Source organism: Ictalurus punctatus, chromosome 9 (genome assembly GCF_001660625.3).
Source record: "Ictalurus punctatus breed USDA103 chromosome 9, Coco_2.0, whole genome shotgun sequence".
NCBI classification, from domain to species: Eukaryota; Metazoa; Chordata; class Actinopteri; order Siluriformes; family Ictaluridae; genus Ictalurus; species Ictalurus punctatus.
The window spans coordinates 19,458,007-19,472,510 of record NC_030424.2 but is presented as its reverse complement, the minus strand read 5'-3'; the positions used below and the strand labels follow the sequence as shown (position 1 = coordinate 19,472,510).

Genomic DNA, 14,504 nt, shown 5'->3' with positions numbered 1-14,504 from the left:
ACAGCTGTAGCTTCTTGGCAAAGCTAGCTAGAAGTTAATTTAAAATCTCCTAACAAAGTTCCCAGGGCTGTTGGTGGAAAACAGTCCCATATCATCACAGGTCCTCCACCATACTTAACAGTGGGGATTAGGTTCTTTTCTGTATAACCAACTGCTGCCTCTCTAACCATTCTCCTCACTATCTGTGGGCACTAAAGACACTTATGTCCTCTTACAGGCAGGTGATATGGACATTTTCAGACGTGTAGCTATTTTAATAGTCATTCCCTTTACCAAAATAATCACACTTTTGTCTCATTTTATTTGTGTAGTCTCTAATCTATGCCATATTCATTAGTGACTAAGTGTATTTGGCCACTCATATTTATGCTTCATTGAAACAGGAAGTCATGGAAGAGAAGAAGAAAAAACCCCAGAAATAATTACGGGTGTTTTTTTTATTTACACGATATCGTCACGAAAGGAGGTTGAGGGCGGATGCAAATGCAGATAAGAGTTTTACTATAGGAGATATAGGCAGACAAATCGAAATCTTGAAACAATAGCATAGTCAAAACAGGCAAATGGTCAGGCAATCAGCAAACAGGATAAACTTGACTAAGACAAGACTCCATTAACGAGGACGAGAACCAGATCAAAACCATGAAACATAAAGATATGAATAAAGGCTTGGTACATGACAGAGACTATGGCAACTGAGCGTAATACTTCGCAAAAACTGAATGCCTAGAAAGTCCTTTTAAACTGTGGTGTGATTGTGTGTGAGATTGGATGCAGGTGTGTGTGATTTAGAATGAATGAGTGTTCTGGGAATTGCAATCCATCGCGGCCATGTTTGTAGGTCGCAGTGCAGGATGGGAAATGTAGTCACTGGTTTGCTGTGATATGAGAGATATGGGCAAAAGTATGTGGATACCTGACCTTCACACCCATTTGTGGGTCTTCCCCAAACTGTTGCCACAGAAATGGAAGCACACAACTGTATGGATGCCTATGTACGCTGTAGCATTACAATTTCCCTTCACTGGAACTAAAGAGGCCCAAATCTGTTACAGCATGACAATCCCTCTGTGCGCAAAGCAAAATTTAGAATGACATGGTTTGCTACGGTTGGAGTGGAAGAACTTAAGTGTCCTGCACAGAGTCCTGACCTCAACTCCACTGAACACCTTGATTGAATTGGACCGCTGACACAACAGTCCTTCTCGTCTAATGTCACTGCCTGACCTCATTAATGCTCTTCTGGCTGAATGCCCAAATCCCCACAGCCACGTTCCAAAATCTAGTGGAAAGCCTGCCCTGAAGAGTGGAGGTTATTATAACAGCAAAGTGGGGATTAAATCTGGAATGGGATGTTCAACAACCATATAAAATTAGAGAATTAGAATTATTCTCTTTAATTCTGTGTATACTGTACTTTAGTGTATAGTATACTTAAAATAATTTTACTTCCGTTAAAGGTGAGATTTCTGTCATATGTTCAGTGAATCAGTTTTTTGTAACTTTCCCCCCTCTTAACCAAGGGTGCCAATAATTAAGGAGCTAACTGTATATATGTTACATGCACTAGAATTTTAGCCACCTAAAAATTTCAAGCATAATACTTTGAAAGAGTAAAAATGTGATAAAAATGGTAGCACTACTTGTTAAATAACATAAAAATAAAATAACTCACTACTTTTTTTTTTTTAAACTGTTCCAGCAACCTGTTCACAATTAAACTAGCCCTGAATTTGCTGTCTGTACCTGATCAGTGTCTCTCTGACCTGATCGGCATCATGCACATGCATATTCACACATCACAAACAAATAAACAATTCATAACCGATGATAACGCTTCCGTATTTAAACAACTTTTTGGGGAAAAAAATTCAAATAAAATTAAGAATAAAAGGAATAAAATGATTAAGAAAATCCCAAACTGAAGTTAGGCTTTCAGTTTTTGTTTGAAATTTCAGTTTTTGGTCAAGAATTTTCATAAAAGGTGCGTCACTAGTTACAGCTTTATCATTCCCGTGTTTAACGCGCTCTGTGCTCCATGTATCTCTGGATCTACAGAACAGAGTTATATGTCCTCAGGGAGGAGTCTGTAAATTATTTTAGGCTGTCCTGGCTTTTTATGTTTGGCAAGTCAGCTCCACAAGAGTTTTTAAGTGCTGTGATTTATAATATGCAAGACGTTCCGCGCATCTGATTGAAAGCCAGCGCGTCTATAAATCTGTCTGGCACTGGCCGCTGTCAGAAAATACGGCCGGAGCAGATGACAGTTAACATTAATGCATTAAGTGAACAAGACAAAAGTGCACGCGTCCGGATGTGAGGTAAAAGAAGGCAGCTTCATCCGTGGCCTGGGTGGCATCTGCTCTGTACAGCAAAACAGATGCGAAGAGTCTTACAGCGGGTTCAAAGGTCTGAGGCACTGACTTTTATTACAATTGTTAACAAAACTACTCAGGATCTAAGAATTTTTATTCTTTTTTAATGTCAAAAATGTTGTTTACATGCATTTGAGCATATGTGAAACCTTTTACACCTTAAATTTACAAAACAAATAAAGCTTAGGTTCTAGCTGTTTCGATTAGAACGTTAAATATAAAACACACTGGGGTGTGTTAATCAACGGCAGGGTGGTGTGCTATTAATAGCGACTCGAGGTAGAATGGAGTTAATGTGACAAATAAAGGCTTCTTTTTCTAATTGCTAATGATTTATTTGAACCATTTATAGTTACATTTTAAAAATGACATTCCACATACGGTAGATCCTGTAATCATTTAGAAACCGTCATTCCCTCACCAGTCTCTCTAGGATTTTTTTTTCCTCTCTAAGAGTTAAAAAGACGAAAAACACAAGAGGTCCGCTGTCCTGAAGAGTTTCCCGTGGTGGAAAACATACTCACTGACACTGGAGACTCCTTCTATAAACGTTAAACAAACATCTCCTTACACAAAGCGTCACTCAATCAGTGGTTGCGCGTTGTTAAACAATGAACTTCCAACCTCAATCCAGACAGTAGAATCTGTCACTATCTTCAAAAAACAGCTAAAGACCCACCTCTTCCATGAACACCTAACTAACCCCTAAAATGCCAACGCCACAATATCCTTAAAAAAAAAAAATAAAATAAAAACTTACTCTGGCACTTACACCTCTACTCTGTGCACTTTGCTTCTTCTAGAACTAAATTATAAATCTTGTATTGGAGCACTAGGATTGCTCTCCGCTTGATATATCTCTTTGCTTCTATTTCCACATTTGGATAAAAGCGTCTGCTAAATGAAGAAATGTAAGTGTAAACAATACGTCTTTGTCTATTATTAGCTTTATGTGGAGCGTCCACAATACATGTGAAAGAGTTACTACAGAAATTGAACAAGCACATTAACAAACACGCGATTTGAATTAGAGTCAGCACTATTCTTAGAGAAATTTTTCTGACCAATCAGATTGAAGAATTCAACAGCACTGTGCTATAATTCTTCTTCTTTTTTTTTTTTAAAGCAAGGTTACATCACTGTGCAGTAATATAGTGAAAAAATGCTTTGTTCTTATTACTGATATAACTGTAGCTATCCTGATTTAACCCTCCTATTCTGTTATGGGTCAAATTTGACTCATTTCCACATTTGAGATGTCTGAAATACTGATTAATCTCTCTTCTTCTCTTTGAAATTTCTGGACATTTCCTCATTTAGTGTCATGAAAGCTGGCAACCCCATTCTAAAATTGCTGGACTGTCTCGACGATATAAAAAAATGGCTAACAAATCATTTTCTCCGTCTTAATGATGACAAACCGAAGTAGTTGTTTTTGGTCCCCTGAGATTGAGAGGTGGTCTCATTAATAATGGTAATGATAATGGGTCATTATTGATTACATACACATATGCCCAGTGAAATGCTTTTCTTCGCATACCCCAGCATGGCAGGAAGTTGGGAGGATACCTTACCTGTACCTTGCTATCATCCTGGACTCCGAAAGATGCTTAACCAAGCAAATAAATTCAGTCATTAAGAAAAGTTTTGATCAATTACAGATTATTTCTAAACTTAAAACATTTTTGTCTTGCCAAGATTTGGAGAAGATTATTCATGCTTTTATCACATCGCGGTTAGATTATTCTAATTCATTGTACTTGGGTCTTCCTCAGTCATCTCTTGCTCGTCTCCAGATGGTTCAGAATGCAGCTGCAAGGCTGCTGACCAAGGCAAAGAAATATGATCATGTCACCCCGATTTCAGCATGGCTCCGTTGGCTCCTGGTCCGTTTTAGGATCCAGTTTAAGATTCTGTTGTTTCGCTTTAAAACCTTTAAGGACCAAGCTCCTTCTCATCTCAAAGGTCTTACATCACATTCATCTAGCAGATTTTTAAGATCTTCCGATAGGTTTCTTTCGCATGTCCCTCGATCCCGTTTAAAAACGGGGGATAGAGCTTTTTCAGTTGCCGCCCCTTGTTTATGGAATCAATTGCCACTGGACATCTGCCTCGCACCCTCAATCATTTTTAAAAAGAGACTGAAAGCGTATCTCTTCACCCAGGCGATTATATAAAATTTTTACTATTGTCTATTGTCTGTCTCTATTTGGTTTTATTCTGTTTTCTATTTAACTTTTTCTTACCCTGTTCAGCACTTTGGTCAGCTTTGTGTGCTTTATAAATAAAACTTACTTACTTTCTATGAACTTATATGCAAATATTTTTTGTCTCAGACAAGCCATAATAAAGGTTTACTGTTTTAAGCTGTTCTTTTGCTGCTTTTTGTGTGTATTTAAGTCTTTTTGACCCATAACATAATGGATGTAACTTTTTTCCCCCAACATAATAAGAGGGTTAAGCACACAGAGCTCTTTACTTCAGTATCTCGCTGCAGTATCTCATTAACGTGAGAAAACAAATGAAAGAAATGCTGCTCCAACCGGATATTCAAATATATATATGTCATATATATATATATATATATATATATATATATATATATATATATATATATATATATATATATGTCATAGGATTTCTCAAACAACTACAAAGAATTGATTTGTTTCAGCTTTTTAAAAAAAAAAAAACAGAAGGAGTATGAACTGAGTAGAAGTTTGCATTATGCTTTATACTGTATCTGGAATGAAATAGTTCTTGGCAATAGATACAGACTTTTGGGCCCTACTTAATCTCAGGAGAAACACACAAGAAGAGCTGGAATCAGATCCGCAAATCTAAAAGCCAAGTGTGATCACTCAGCCAAGTTGAGTTTGCCATCCTGTTGATGCCATGATGTCCCAGAATTCCCCACGGTACAGCAGCGGGACAATAGCATGACGCGTAAATATGATGTTCGATATGACATGGGCTTGGAGCCCTGAAACATTTCATATTAAACTCTGCTTTTCCACAGCGATTTCAGAAACCATAGCGTGGTTTGGCTCCGAGAGGAAAAACAGAAACACGCAAAACACATACAATAGCAAAAAATAGCTACTGTGTGTTTAACAACAGGGAGAGAATAAATGAGAAGCGGAGCCTGAAGACAAGGTTCTGCAGCTGCAGGATGGAGGGGCTGAATGGTCTTTTTTCCCAGCAGTGTACAAACACACACACACACACACACGGAGGCCTGATTTAAGAGCCCTCTGACTCAGTGGGCTAAAGGTCAAAGCAATGAATGTTAAGAGCTACTTGTCTCCTCGTTGCAAGGCGGGGCACCGTGGAGTTATGGGGTGAAAGGTTAAAACTACAGCGTGTGTCACGGCTGCCTGCTTGGCCGTCTTGGACATAACTCTTTGCGGGTGTACTAACTTTGGAACTCTGACACGTTTCTCTTTTGACAATCCGGACTGCACTGATCCCACCATTACGAAGGGTAATATAGTGAAGGTTAATTATTTCTGGCCATGATATTCCCTACGTAAACAGCAGAGCTGTTGCTTCACATGAGGTTTCTTTGATGAGGGAGGCTGAAGGCCACTACAGTCAGCATTTTCATGTGCTTGCGGTAAACGCATGACAAGGTGCATGTCTGGGCGTAACGGTGTTTATCTAAGCAATGAAAGCATTTAGCTTTAAAAAGCAGAGTTATTTACTTCACTTTGTCCGTTTTTTTTTTCTATCTCTGGGTGACTGTGATCCCCGTTTCACAGGGCAGGGCTGCTGGGAAAGTTTGGGAGGCGGTTGACATTTCCGAATGCTCGCTGTACTGCAGCGGAGAAACGAGGTTGCTTGCTCTCGATACTATTTTTACTTAATTACAGAGTGGCCTTAAACCATTTCCCAGATGCAAAAATGTAAAAACGACTTTGTCATGCAGTGCAACAGCTCTAGAGTGTCACGTCAGTTGTTCTCATAAAAGCATGCTAGCGAAAGGATCATGAAAGAGAATAACGAGGCTGTTCGACGCCGAAAATGTCCACAAAAACTGTGTGATCAAGCATCTCACGTCAGTTAAATAAGCTTACCATGTTGATGAGTTGCGTGTGCACTATGTCTTCAACGAGGGCGGCGGTTTCATGAAGGGGTCTCCGAGAATCACCCAGTGCGAACCTGCAACACACAAAGTACACAAACTCTTAAATATGACAAAATACTTAAACAGTGGTGTTGGACTGCTATAGAGCTAGTCTGGGATATTTCAGCGAGCAGCATCACTGAAAGGAAGTTCTGTGTCAATATGCATTTCTTCCACTACTCTCAACGGCTACTTGGATGCACCCCCCCCCCCCCCCCCCCCCCACACACACCCAATTTTCCCCCCTAATTTAACCGTTGTCAATTCACACCCATTAGACTCTCCTGTCGCTCAACAGTCACCAGCTTACACAAGCTTTCACCAAGACTAGTGAAGCTCGACCTCTCGTGCTAAATCACTGCCAATAATAAAAGAAATTCTCTTAATTGGCAACTGAGGAAAAACAACAATCTTCACAAAGCCAAAAGCTACATTTTAAAGAACGCACACGATGCAACTGGCTTTCACACAGAGTTACCAACTTTCCTAAGAAGTAAATCCGAGCAGGCAGAGGAGAAAAAAAAACAACAACAACACAAGTTTACCACAAAAACCCTAGCGTATGTTGGTGGACGGGACGGCTCCACGCTAACAGTATAAATGATACAATATGGAGTGGGTGAACTGATACTTAACTGCAGAAATGTTTGGATTCATAAGCAACCAGCTCACTTTTTCAGCTCATTTTATCCATTTATTACCAATTATTACAGAATTAAAGAATCCCAAGTGCATATCTGATCAGCACTCAGGTCCACATCCTTATTATATTACACATAATAATAAAGTATATCATTATATAACAGAATAAGTATACAGACCTAAAAACCTCACTTTTGTACTTTTATTACTGACAAGAAAGGAAACTATCATGCATACAGGAACACAAAATAGTTCAATATAATAAAAAAAATTATATATGATATATACAAATATATAAAAAAAAGACATTAAATAGACCTATCCGATACATACCAAAGGAAAATATTAACAGCAACACACCTTACATTTTACCCGGCGATTATGTTATTGAGCAATTTGTTTATCCAGACAGAAATGCAAAATCATCTTTTTGTTTTCTACTGGCTCACAAGACCGAGGTTTGCAAATCCGCACGTCAAAGTTCGACTAGGTAAAGCAGGAGCAAAGCTTAAGTGATTGCAAAATCAGTCTTTCACATCCCATGTCCTTTCCCCTTCGGTGAAATTCCCACCAGATGAATTTAACTCACGTTTTAGTCTGACCTATGCTTTACTTGCAAAGCAGTAAAACTTCGTTTTCATGTCTCCTACATCGCCATATAGAACGAGGTCAAAAAATCTTTTGTAAATGTCTTGGCTAAATCATAAATATTGGCACGCCTGCACCACAGAATTAACACCTTAACCTAAGATGTCTGCACTACAGCTTGAAGGAAGGAAGAAACACTTCCAAAATAAAAGGCTGTCTCTAAGAGCACCCAGGGGTATTCACTCCAAATCTGTATCTGATTTTAGAAAAATTATAAAATAATAAATAAATATATAAAAGTAAAAGTGAACTGTCACAGCTAGAGATGTCACGATACCAAAAATCTAGTAGTCGATACCGATACCACCAAAAGTACATGATACTCGATACCAAAGTCGATACCACGGTGTGGTATACAAATAAAAGAAATTAAATTTTATTAAATTACACACCGGTTTCAGAGCATCAATTATATGTTTGTTGTCATCCGCCTCGAATGCGAAGTATTTACATATTTGACTCTTACCATCTTTCCTCTCAACGAGTCAGGGCGGCGCTAAACTCGTCGCCATCTTCTGCAGTTTTTCCTGTGTGCTTATAGTTGTTCTTCTGCTCCACCGCTTGTGGACCGACTAAAACACTTGCACATATGTGCTGCCCACATCAGGTCCGGAAGAATTGCAACCCCGGTACCTCCAATAAAATTGGTACCAACACTACTCCAGAAAAACAAGTACCGTCATGTTTTAAGAATGTTGATACCGACTTGGTGCCTAAGTATCGGTTCTCGTGACATCCCTAGTCACAGGACAGTGCCAGTATATGCACCAAATCAACCCAGAGAGGTCAGCGGTCACATGACTATCATTCTTTTGTCTGTTAAACATGTTCAGAGGAGAGTACTAACTACCTGCCTGAGATCGACTCGCGTCGCACTAGTCAACAAAGTGTAGAGAAAAGCCATGATTTATTTACACTCTGTTGGATTCTCAGTGACGGTGGGCTCCTGAAGATGCGTCAAGCACTCGGACCACTGTGCTGCACTGTTTTATACAAATCTACATCAAGCTTCCAGGTGATCACACGGCTAACGGGTTTTCAGCTTAATCCCTAAAGTGTTTTCCCAGTACTAAACGACCTGACCCAGGTTATGAAGAGCTTGACAATAAGCTGGTGAGTGTGTTGGAAGTGTGAAGGGCAGCGAGCAATCTCCATCACAGCCATTTAGAAGGTGGGATTTAACTGCTGTCAGTCAAGTTGTTTTCAGTACTATGGCACCTTCATGCTTGTCAGTAGCAATTAGGATCCAGTTTTCAGTAGCAATCAGACTCCAGCTTCGTTAAAACGCTATAGTGATTTTGACTTTAGCTACTGGCTCTGAAGAATGATCTAAAGATGATAGTTTTATTGCATAACATCTCGTATAACCAATGTAATTTCAGCAAAGTAAGCTATTTTTGAAAGTGAGGATAAAACAGGAAGTCAGTACTGAAGAGCTGCTACCGCACCACTTACACAATTATGCTCAAGTCATGCGCCACTAATAAAAAGAAAAGTCACATCAATTAGCACAAGCAGCCATACTTATACCACGTCACTAAAGCTAGTCGGTATACACTTACGCATGGCCAAAGTGCTGTTTACAAATTCAACACTCCTTTATTCGCAAGTTTTCCCACAATGTGGCTGCCAAAGCTTCCCACATTTCAGTGTGCTTAATATCGACACAGTGGTTTCATCCAATGGAAGTGCAAACCGCTAAACAGCCACAGACTCGCTGCAGTTAAGAGAGACTACCATGAGAAGCACAATATTTCAACCATGAGAATAAACTCACTAATGGACCTGAATAACTGAATTTAGCCAGAGGTGACGAATCCAATTGTCCCACACATAAGCATGACTTACTTCCAAAACTATAGATCTTTATATTACTCGTTATTGACTCATACAATACTCTTCAAAATCCATTTGTAATCTTTAATCTCCATGTGCACGCAAACTAGCAAATATTAAAATCGTCAAGATATACAATAACTACAGTTCAACAGATTGGTCCTATAAAAGCGCAGCTACTTTTTGGCAACACAACAAATATCGTTAAGGACCACCAACTCGTTTTTCTTTTTAATCATTTTTTAAAATTTCTTTTATGGTAATAAAAGACAAATAAAAGAACACTCACCTACCCTTGAAAAATGGTACATCTGGATATTGAATATCTCAACCGTAACACTGTCAATTAACTTTTATTACAACCCAGTTTCATTTCTTTGCTTCACATAAATACATTTTAATCCAAATGGCTTCCAGAGGAAAAATCAGTAATTTACTCCAGTTGTGTAATTTATTCCATTTGTTTGGTCACAAAGCAGTTTAGTTTTGCTCAGGAAACCAGCGAGACAACAGTCGCCATATAGGAAGTTTGCAGACTGGATTTGGAAAGAAGAAGAAGAAAAAACACACACAAAAAAATGCTTTAAATAAATGTTGTCTCGACTGCAACTCAGAAATAAATTTCATTTTTAAATACAATGTCACACTTGATACAAAACCAGAGCGGATAAAGGCAAGTAGGAAAATAACTCGTCAGATATATGGAGTAATAAACAGGCTCATAATTGTGAACATGCAGCGAGTCTGACATGCTGTTTTTCCTCTTCCTGTCACAGTAGTAGACAGACACGAGTGCAGCGCAGACGCTCATAATCCCTTGCATGTTGATCTGAGCTAGGCAGGATCATTGGTTTGGCCCGTGGCCCCGGTGTGTTTACATCAATGGGCAGCACGAGTCGGTCTGCACAAACGATGCTAAACAAAAGCTTGCGAGAGAGAACGGCTAGTTTGCTAAAATGGGCTGCATGTTTGGGTCTGGGCTTTGTGTTCAAAGTGCGCGCAGCACAGTGGACGCTGATGTTTATGAGCTTGTGGTGCAGCAACAGCCTCCTTCTGCCTTTCTCCATGTCACCATCCGCCTAGTCGAACCTAGAAACGGGGTAAACACAGCCATCTAACGTTTCTGATACCAGAAAACAATCAGTCTAAATTTATACGTTCGAAGATCGGCGCTAATGTTATTTTAAGCAGCAAACAAGTTGGTAGGAACCAGTGGAAAAGGCTTATCCAGGGTTTAATCTCAAGCAACACAAGAACAAAGCTTAGAAAAACATTGAGGAATATTTACAGTATTTATGGCGCATACGTGACCTAAATGAACGTCATTTACATTTTCAGTGTACGTCATTTACAGAAATCGCACACACACACACACACACACACAGCCACGTTCCATCTGAAATGTCCATTTGCACCGCTAGAAATGAGCGTTGGCTTTCTGTTAATATACCCAATTTATTTTGTGGAACTGGTTAATTAAAGACGCTGCTTCCTTCTACTTATTGTCGGGTGACATTAACTTCACAGCTTAATGATTCTTAATTTTAAAAAGCTCAAAATCCTCAGGATTATGGTTTCAGGGTTAACCAACAAGAATTATGATTCAATTCCTTCAGCAGACTCTGCGCCATAATTTCATTAGGATCGCAACCCGAGAAGCGGAGCAACACTTGTTTTTTTGCAAGAAAAGCCTTAAATGCGTGAGGTTTCGTGGTGATGCATCGCCACTTTGTGAATCATTTATGTGGGCAGAGTTGAAAGAATAATATTTTTATTTTAAGGCAAAGGGGGAAAAAAAGAGAAAAAAACAACGTTCATGTGAAGCTTCAGACTTGCGAAGTTAGATAAACGGCAGTAAAGCGTTATCCCGAGTCCATCAGCAAGCACAGAAACTAGTCAATGAGGCAATTTTCAAGCCCAAAATAAACTTGGGTAAGGTAAGCCGTGTTTATTTTACGGACGCTGTTGTAGGTTGGTGAGTGAAGTGCAGTCTTGTTTTGGCACACGAGTGAGATACAGCGAAACATAATGACAGGCCTCTGACGTCACAACCTTGGAGACAAACATCAGCGTTCCTGGAACACGTTTTTTTTTTTGGTCGTTAGTGGAATTTTTGCTGTTATTTTGTCATTTTCATTTTTACGCTAATGATAGCTGATGGTCAAGCTGCTTATTCTATGCATTTTCTTTCCCCTGACTGTTAATAAAGCAAAAGAAGTCTTTTCAGTCTGTAGACATGAAGATCTGTGAATCATGTAGAGGTAACTAGGATATTAATGATGTCTTCTCTATGGGAGTAGTTCAAGCTCATTTCAGTTTTCTGTGTTGGAGCCATTGTTAACACTTTCTGCAGGATTTTTCCATTGAGGAGTGGATTTACAGTATGTGTGTCTGTGCTTGAAGCGGCTGTGGAGTTTTCCAGGCTAAGAGGCGTTTATAGCGGTAGGGTGGGGTTAGACTGGGCTGGACTTGGGCTATTTTGGGACAGTTGAAGCTGGCCTCTCCAATCTGCAAAAACACACTTGAGTTTTGATACGGGGAAATGAGCATTCTGAGACAGGAAAAACATCCACAGATCTATACGGGTGTAAGAGGGAACTCTGATGTTATGAAAATATGAAAAATGTCGTATTAGTTTTCAAAAGTAGCTTATGCACTAGTAACAAATGCAGCAGATAACTTGTTCATTGCTCCACTGGGACAACTGGGGTATCACTGTTGTAATAAAAAAAAATGATCCGCAAATAAAGCATTTTAAACATTTGAAGCCTTTATCTTTTTATGTGCAGTCCTTATCTATGTACAAATGTACGCATCACAAAATGAACCATGAGCCATGATAACAGATTGTACTACAAACACACACACTGAGTCAAACATTATACAATTCACTAACAGAAACCACAAAGTATTTTGGGTTTTTTTGTTTTGTGGCATTTTGGGCATTTTGGTATAAGTTAATTAATTAATAACAAAGCTTAAGCAACTCTACAGAGCTTAATGCAGTTTTATTTTTAAGTGCGAGAGGTAGAGAGGGAGAAAAGAGGTCACAGGGCACTAGCGCCTCGAGGTATGCATTTAAGGTTTAAATCCATAATGTTATAGGCAGAGGCTGTCCAGGAAAATAAACAGCTGAAGCAGCCCCCGTCATAACTGAAGGCAGAGTTTGTTATTTTGTTCAATGCATTGGCAGGCGATACGGAGACCTTCAGCACTTATTACACTCCGCTTATTTGACTTTGTCTGCTCAAACACAGCGGAGATGAGAGTGGTACAGTATTCAGAGCTTGGAATATTAGCGACATACATTATGCTTTGACGCAGCAAATTACATCAAAGTATTCGCCTCACTTTTTATACTGCAGCACTTTTGAATTCGTGAATCTGATTGGTCAGAAAGTATCGATTCATTTGTTTTGTTTGTTTGTTTTTAATATTAGATTTATATGACATTATATTTATATTAATGCACTTGTTGTAATATGTTATTGTTTCTATAGTAACAACTCCTTCACTGGGACTTATACGTTGGAGACTCCATACAGTAAAAGTCAGATAGTAAATAGATTTTTTTCAAATGTAGTATTTAACAAAGAAAATGTGTAATTATTGGAATGAAGTTTTCTGTAAGGAGATGTTTATTTAATTTATGGAAGGAGTCTCCAGTGTCAGTGCTTTGGAATGGTCAATAAGATTCCCATCACAGCAAAGTCTAAGGACTGAGTGCAGTTTCTCTGTAACGTAACAAGTTGCATTTCATTGTTATTATTTTTATTATTACTACTACTACTATTATTATTATTATCATTATGATGATGATGATGATGATTATTACTACTACTACTACTACTAATAATAATAATAATAATAATAACAACTATTATTATTATTATTATTATTATGATTATTATTACCACCACCTTCAAGAAAGGGAGAAATGTCAATCTGGTAAGGGAGTGACAGTAAGTGATAACAGAAACTAACTAATTTCATGGATTTCCCAATATATTACACTATAAGGCCAAAGGTATGTGGACACCTGACCATCAGATCCATATGTGCTTTTTGGGTATCCCATTCCAGTCACAGTCCCCCTTCTGTTATAATTATGCCCTCTTTTCTAGGAAGGCTTTCCACTAGATTTTGGAGCGTGGCTGTGGGGATTTGTCCATACAGCCGCAAGAGCATTAGTGAGGTCAGACACTGATGTCGGTCGAGGAGGCCTGGCACACTGAAAGGTCAGCTTTTCAGTTGATCCCAAAGGGGTTCAGTGGGGTTGAGGTCAGGGCTCTGCGCAGGCCACTCAAGTTCTTCCACACCAACCTTGGCCAACAACAGACCTAGCTTTATGCACAGGAGCACTGTAATGCTGGGATGTGTTTGTGCCCATTAGTTCCAGTGAGGTGAAATTGTAACGCTACAGTATACAAAGACATTCTAGATAACTGTGTGTTTCCAAATGGGAAGAACCACATATGGGTGTGATGGTCAGGTGTCCACAAACCTTTGGCCATATAATGTAAATTGTACACTATTAGACCACCTTGTCATTTATTATTTTCCTGTCAAAGTTAGCCTTGTCATGTTTTATTCCTTACAGATTAATTCCTTGATGGATCATTAAAGCTCTTCAACAAAGGGGAATACTTCAAAGCAGAGATGAAATTGCTTTGTTTTTTCACATTCATGTCTACAAATGTACAAAATCAATTTCTGAATAATTTAAAACAGTATGTCATTAGTGATTTAGCATGCGATTTATAATGGGATTTAAACAGCACCACATCACAGAAAGAAAACAGAAAGAAAAGGTCATGCCAACTGTCCAAAAAAAAAAAAAGTGCAGAGAACCAGCTGGGCCTGGGTGCTGGACAACA

The 14,504-nt window shown here is 38.9% G+C and overlaps 1 protein-coding gene across 2 annotated transcripts in view; it reads right to left on the bottom strand.

The window, feature by feature from the left end:
- supt3h (SPT3 homolog, SAGA and STAGA complex component) overlaps nucleotides 1–14,504 on the bottom strand; it is a 91,798-nt gene that overhangs the window by 38,511 nt on the left and 38,783 nt on the right. For both annotated transcript variants that reach the window (XM_017476552.2, XM_017476551.3), the window contains exon 3: nucleotides 6,452–6,536. In XM_017476552.2, the coding sequence (XP_017332041.1) occupies nucleotides 6,452–6,536 (85 nt within the window). The remainder of the gene's footprint in view (nucleotides 1–6,451; nucleotides 6,537–14,504) is intronic.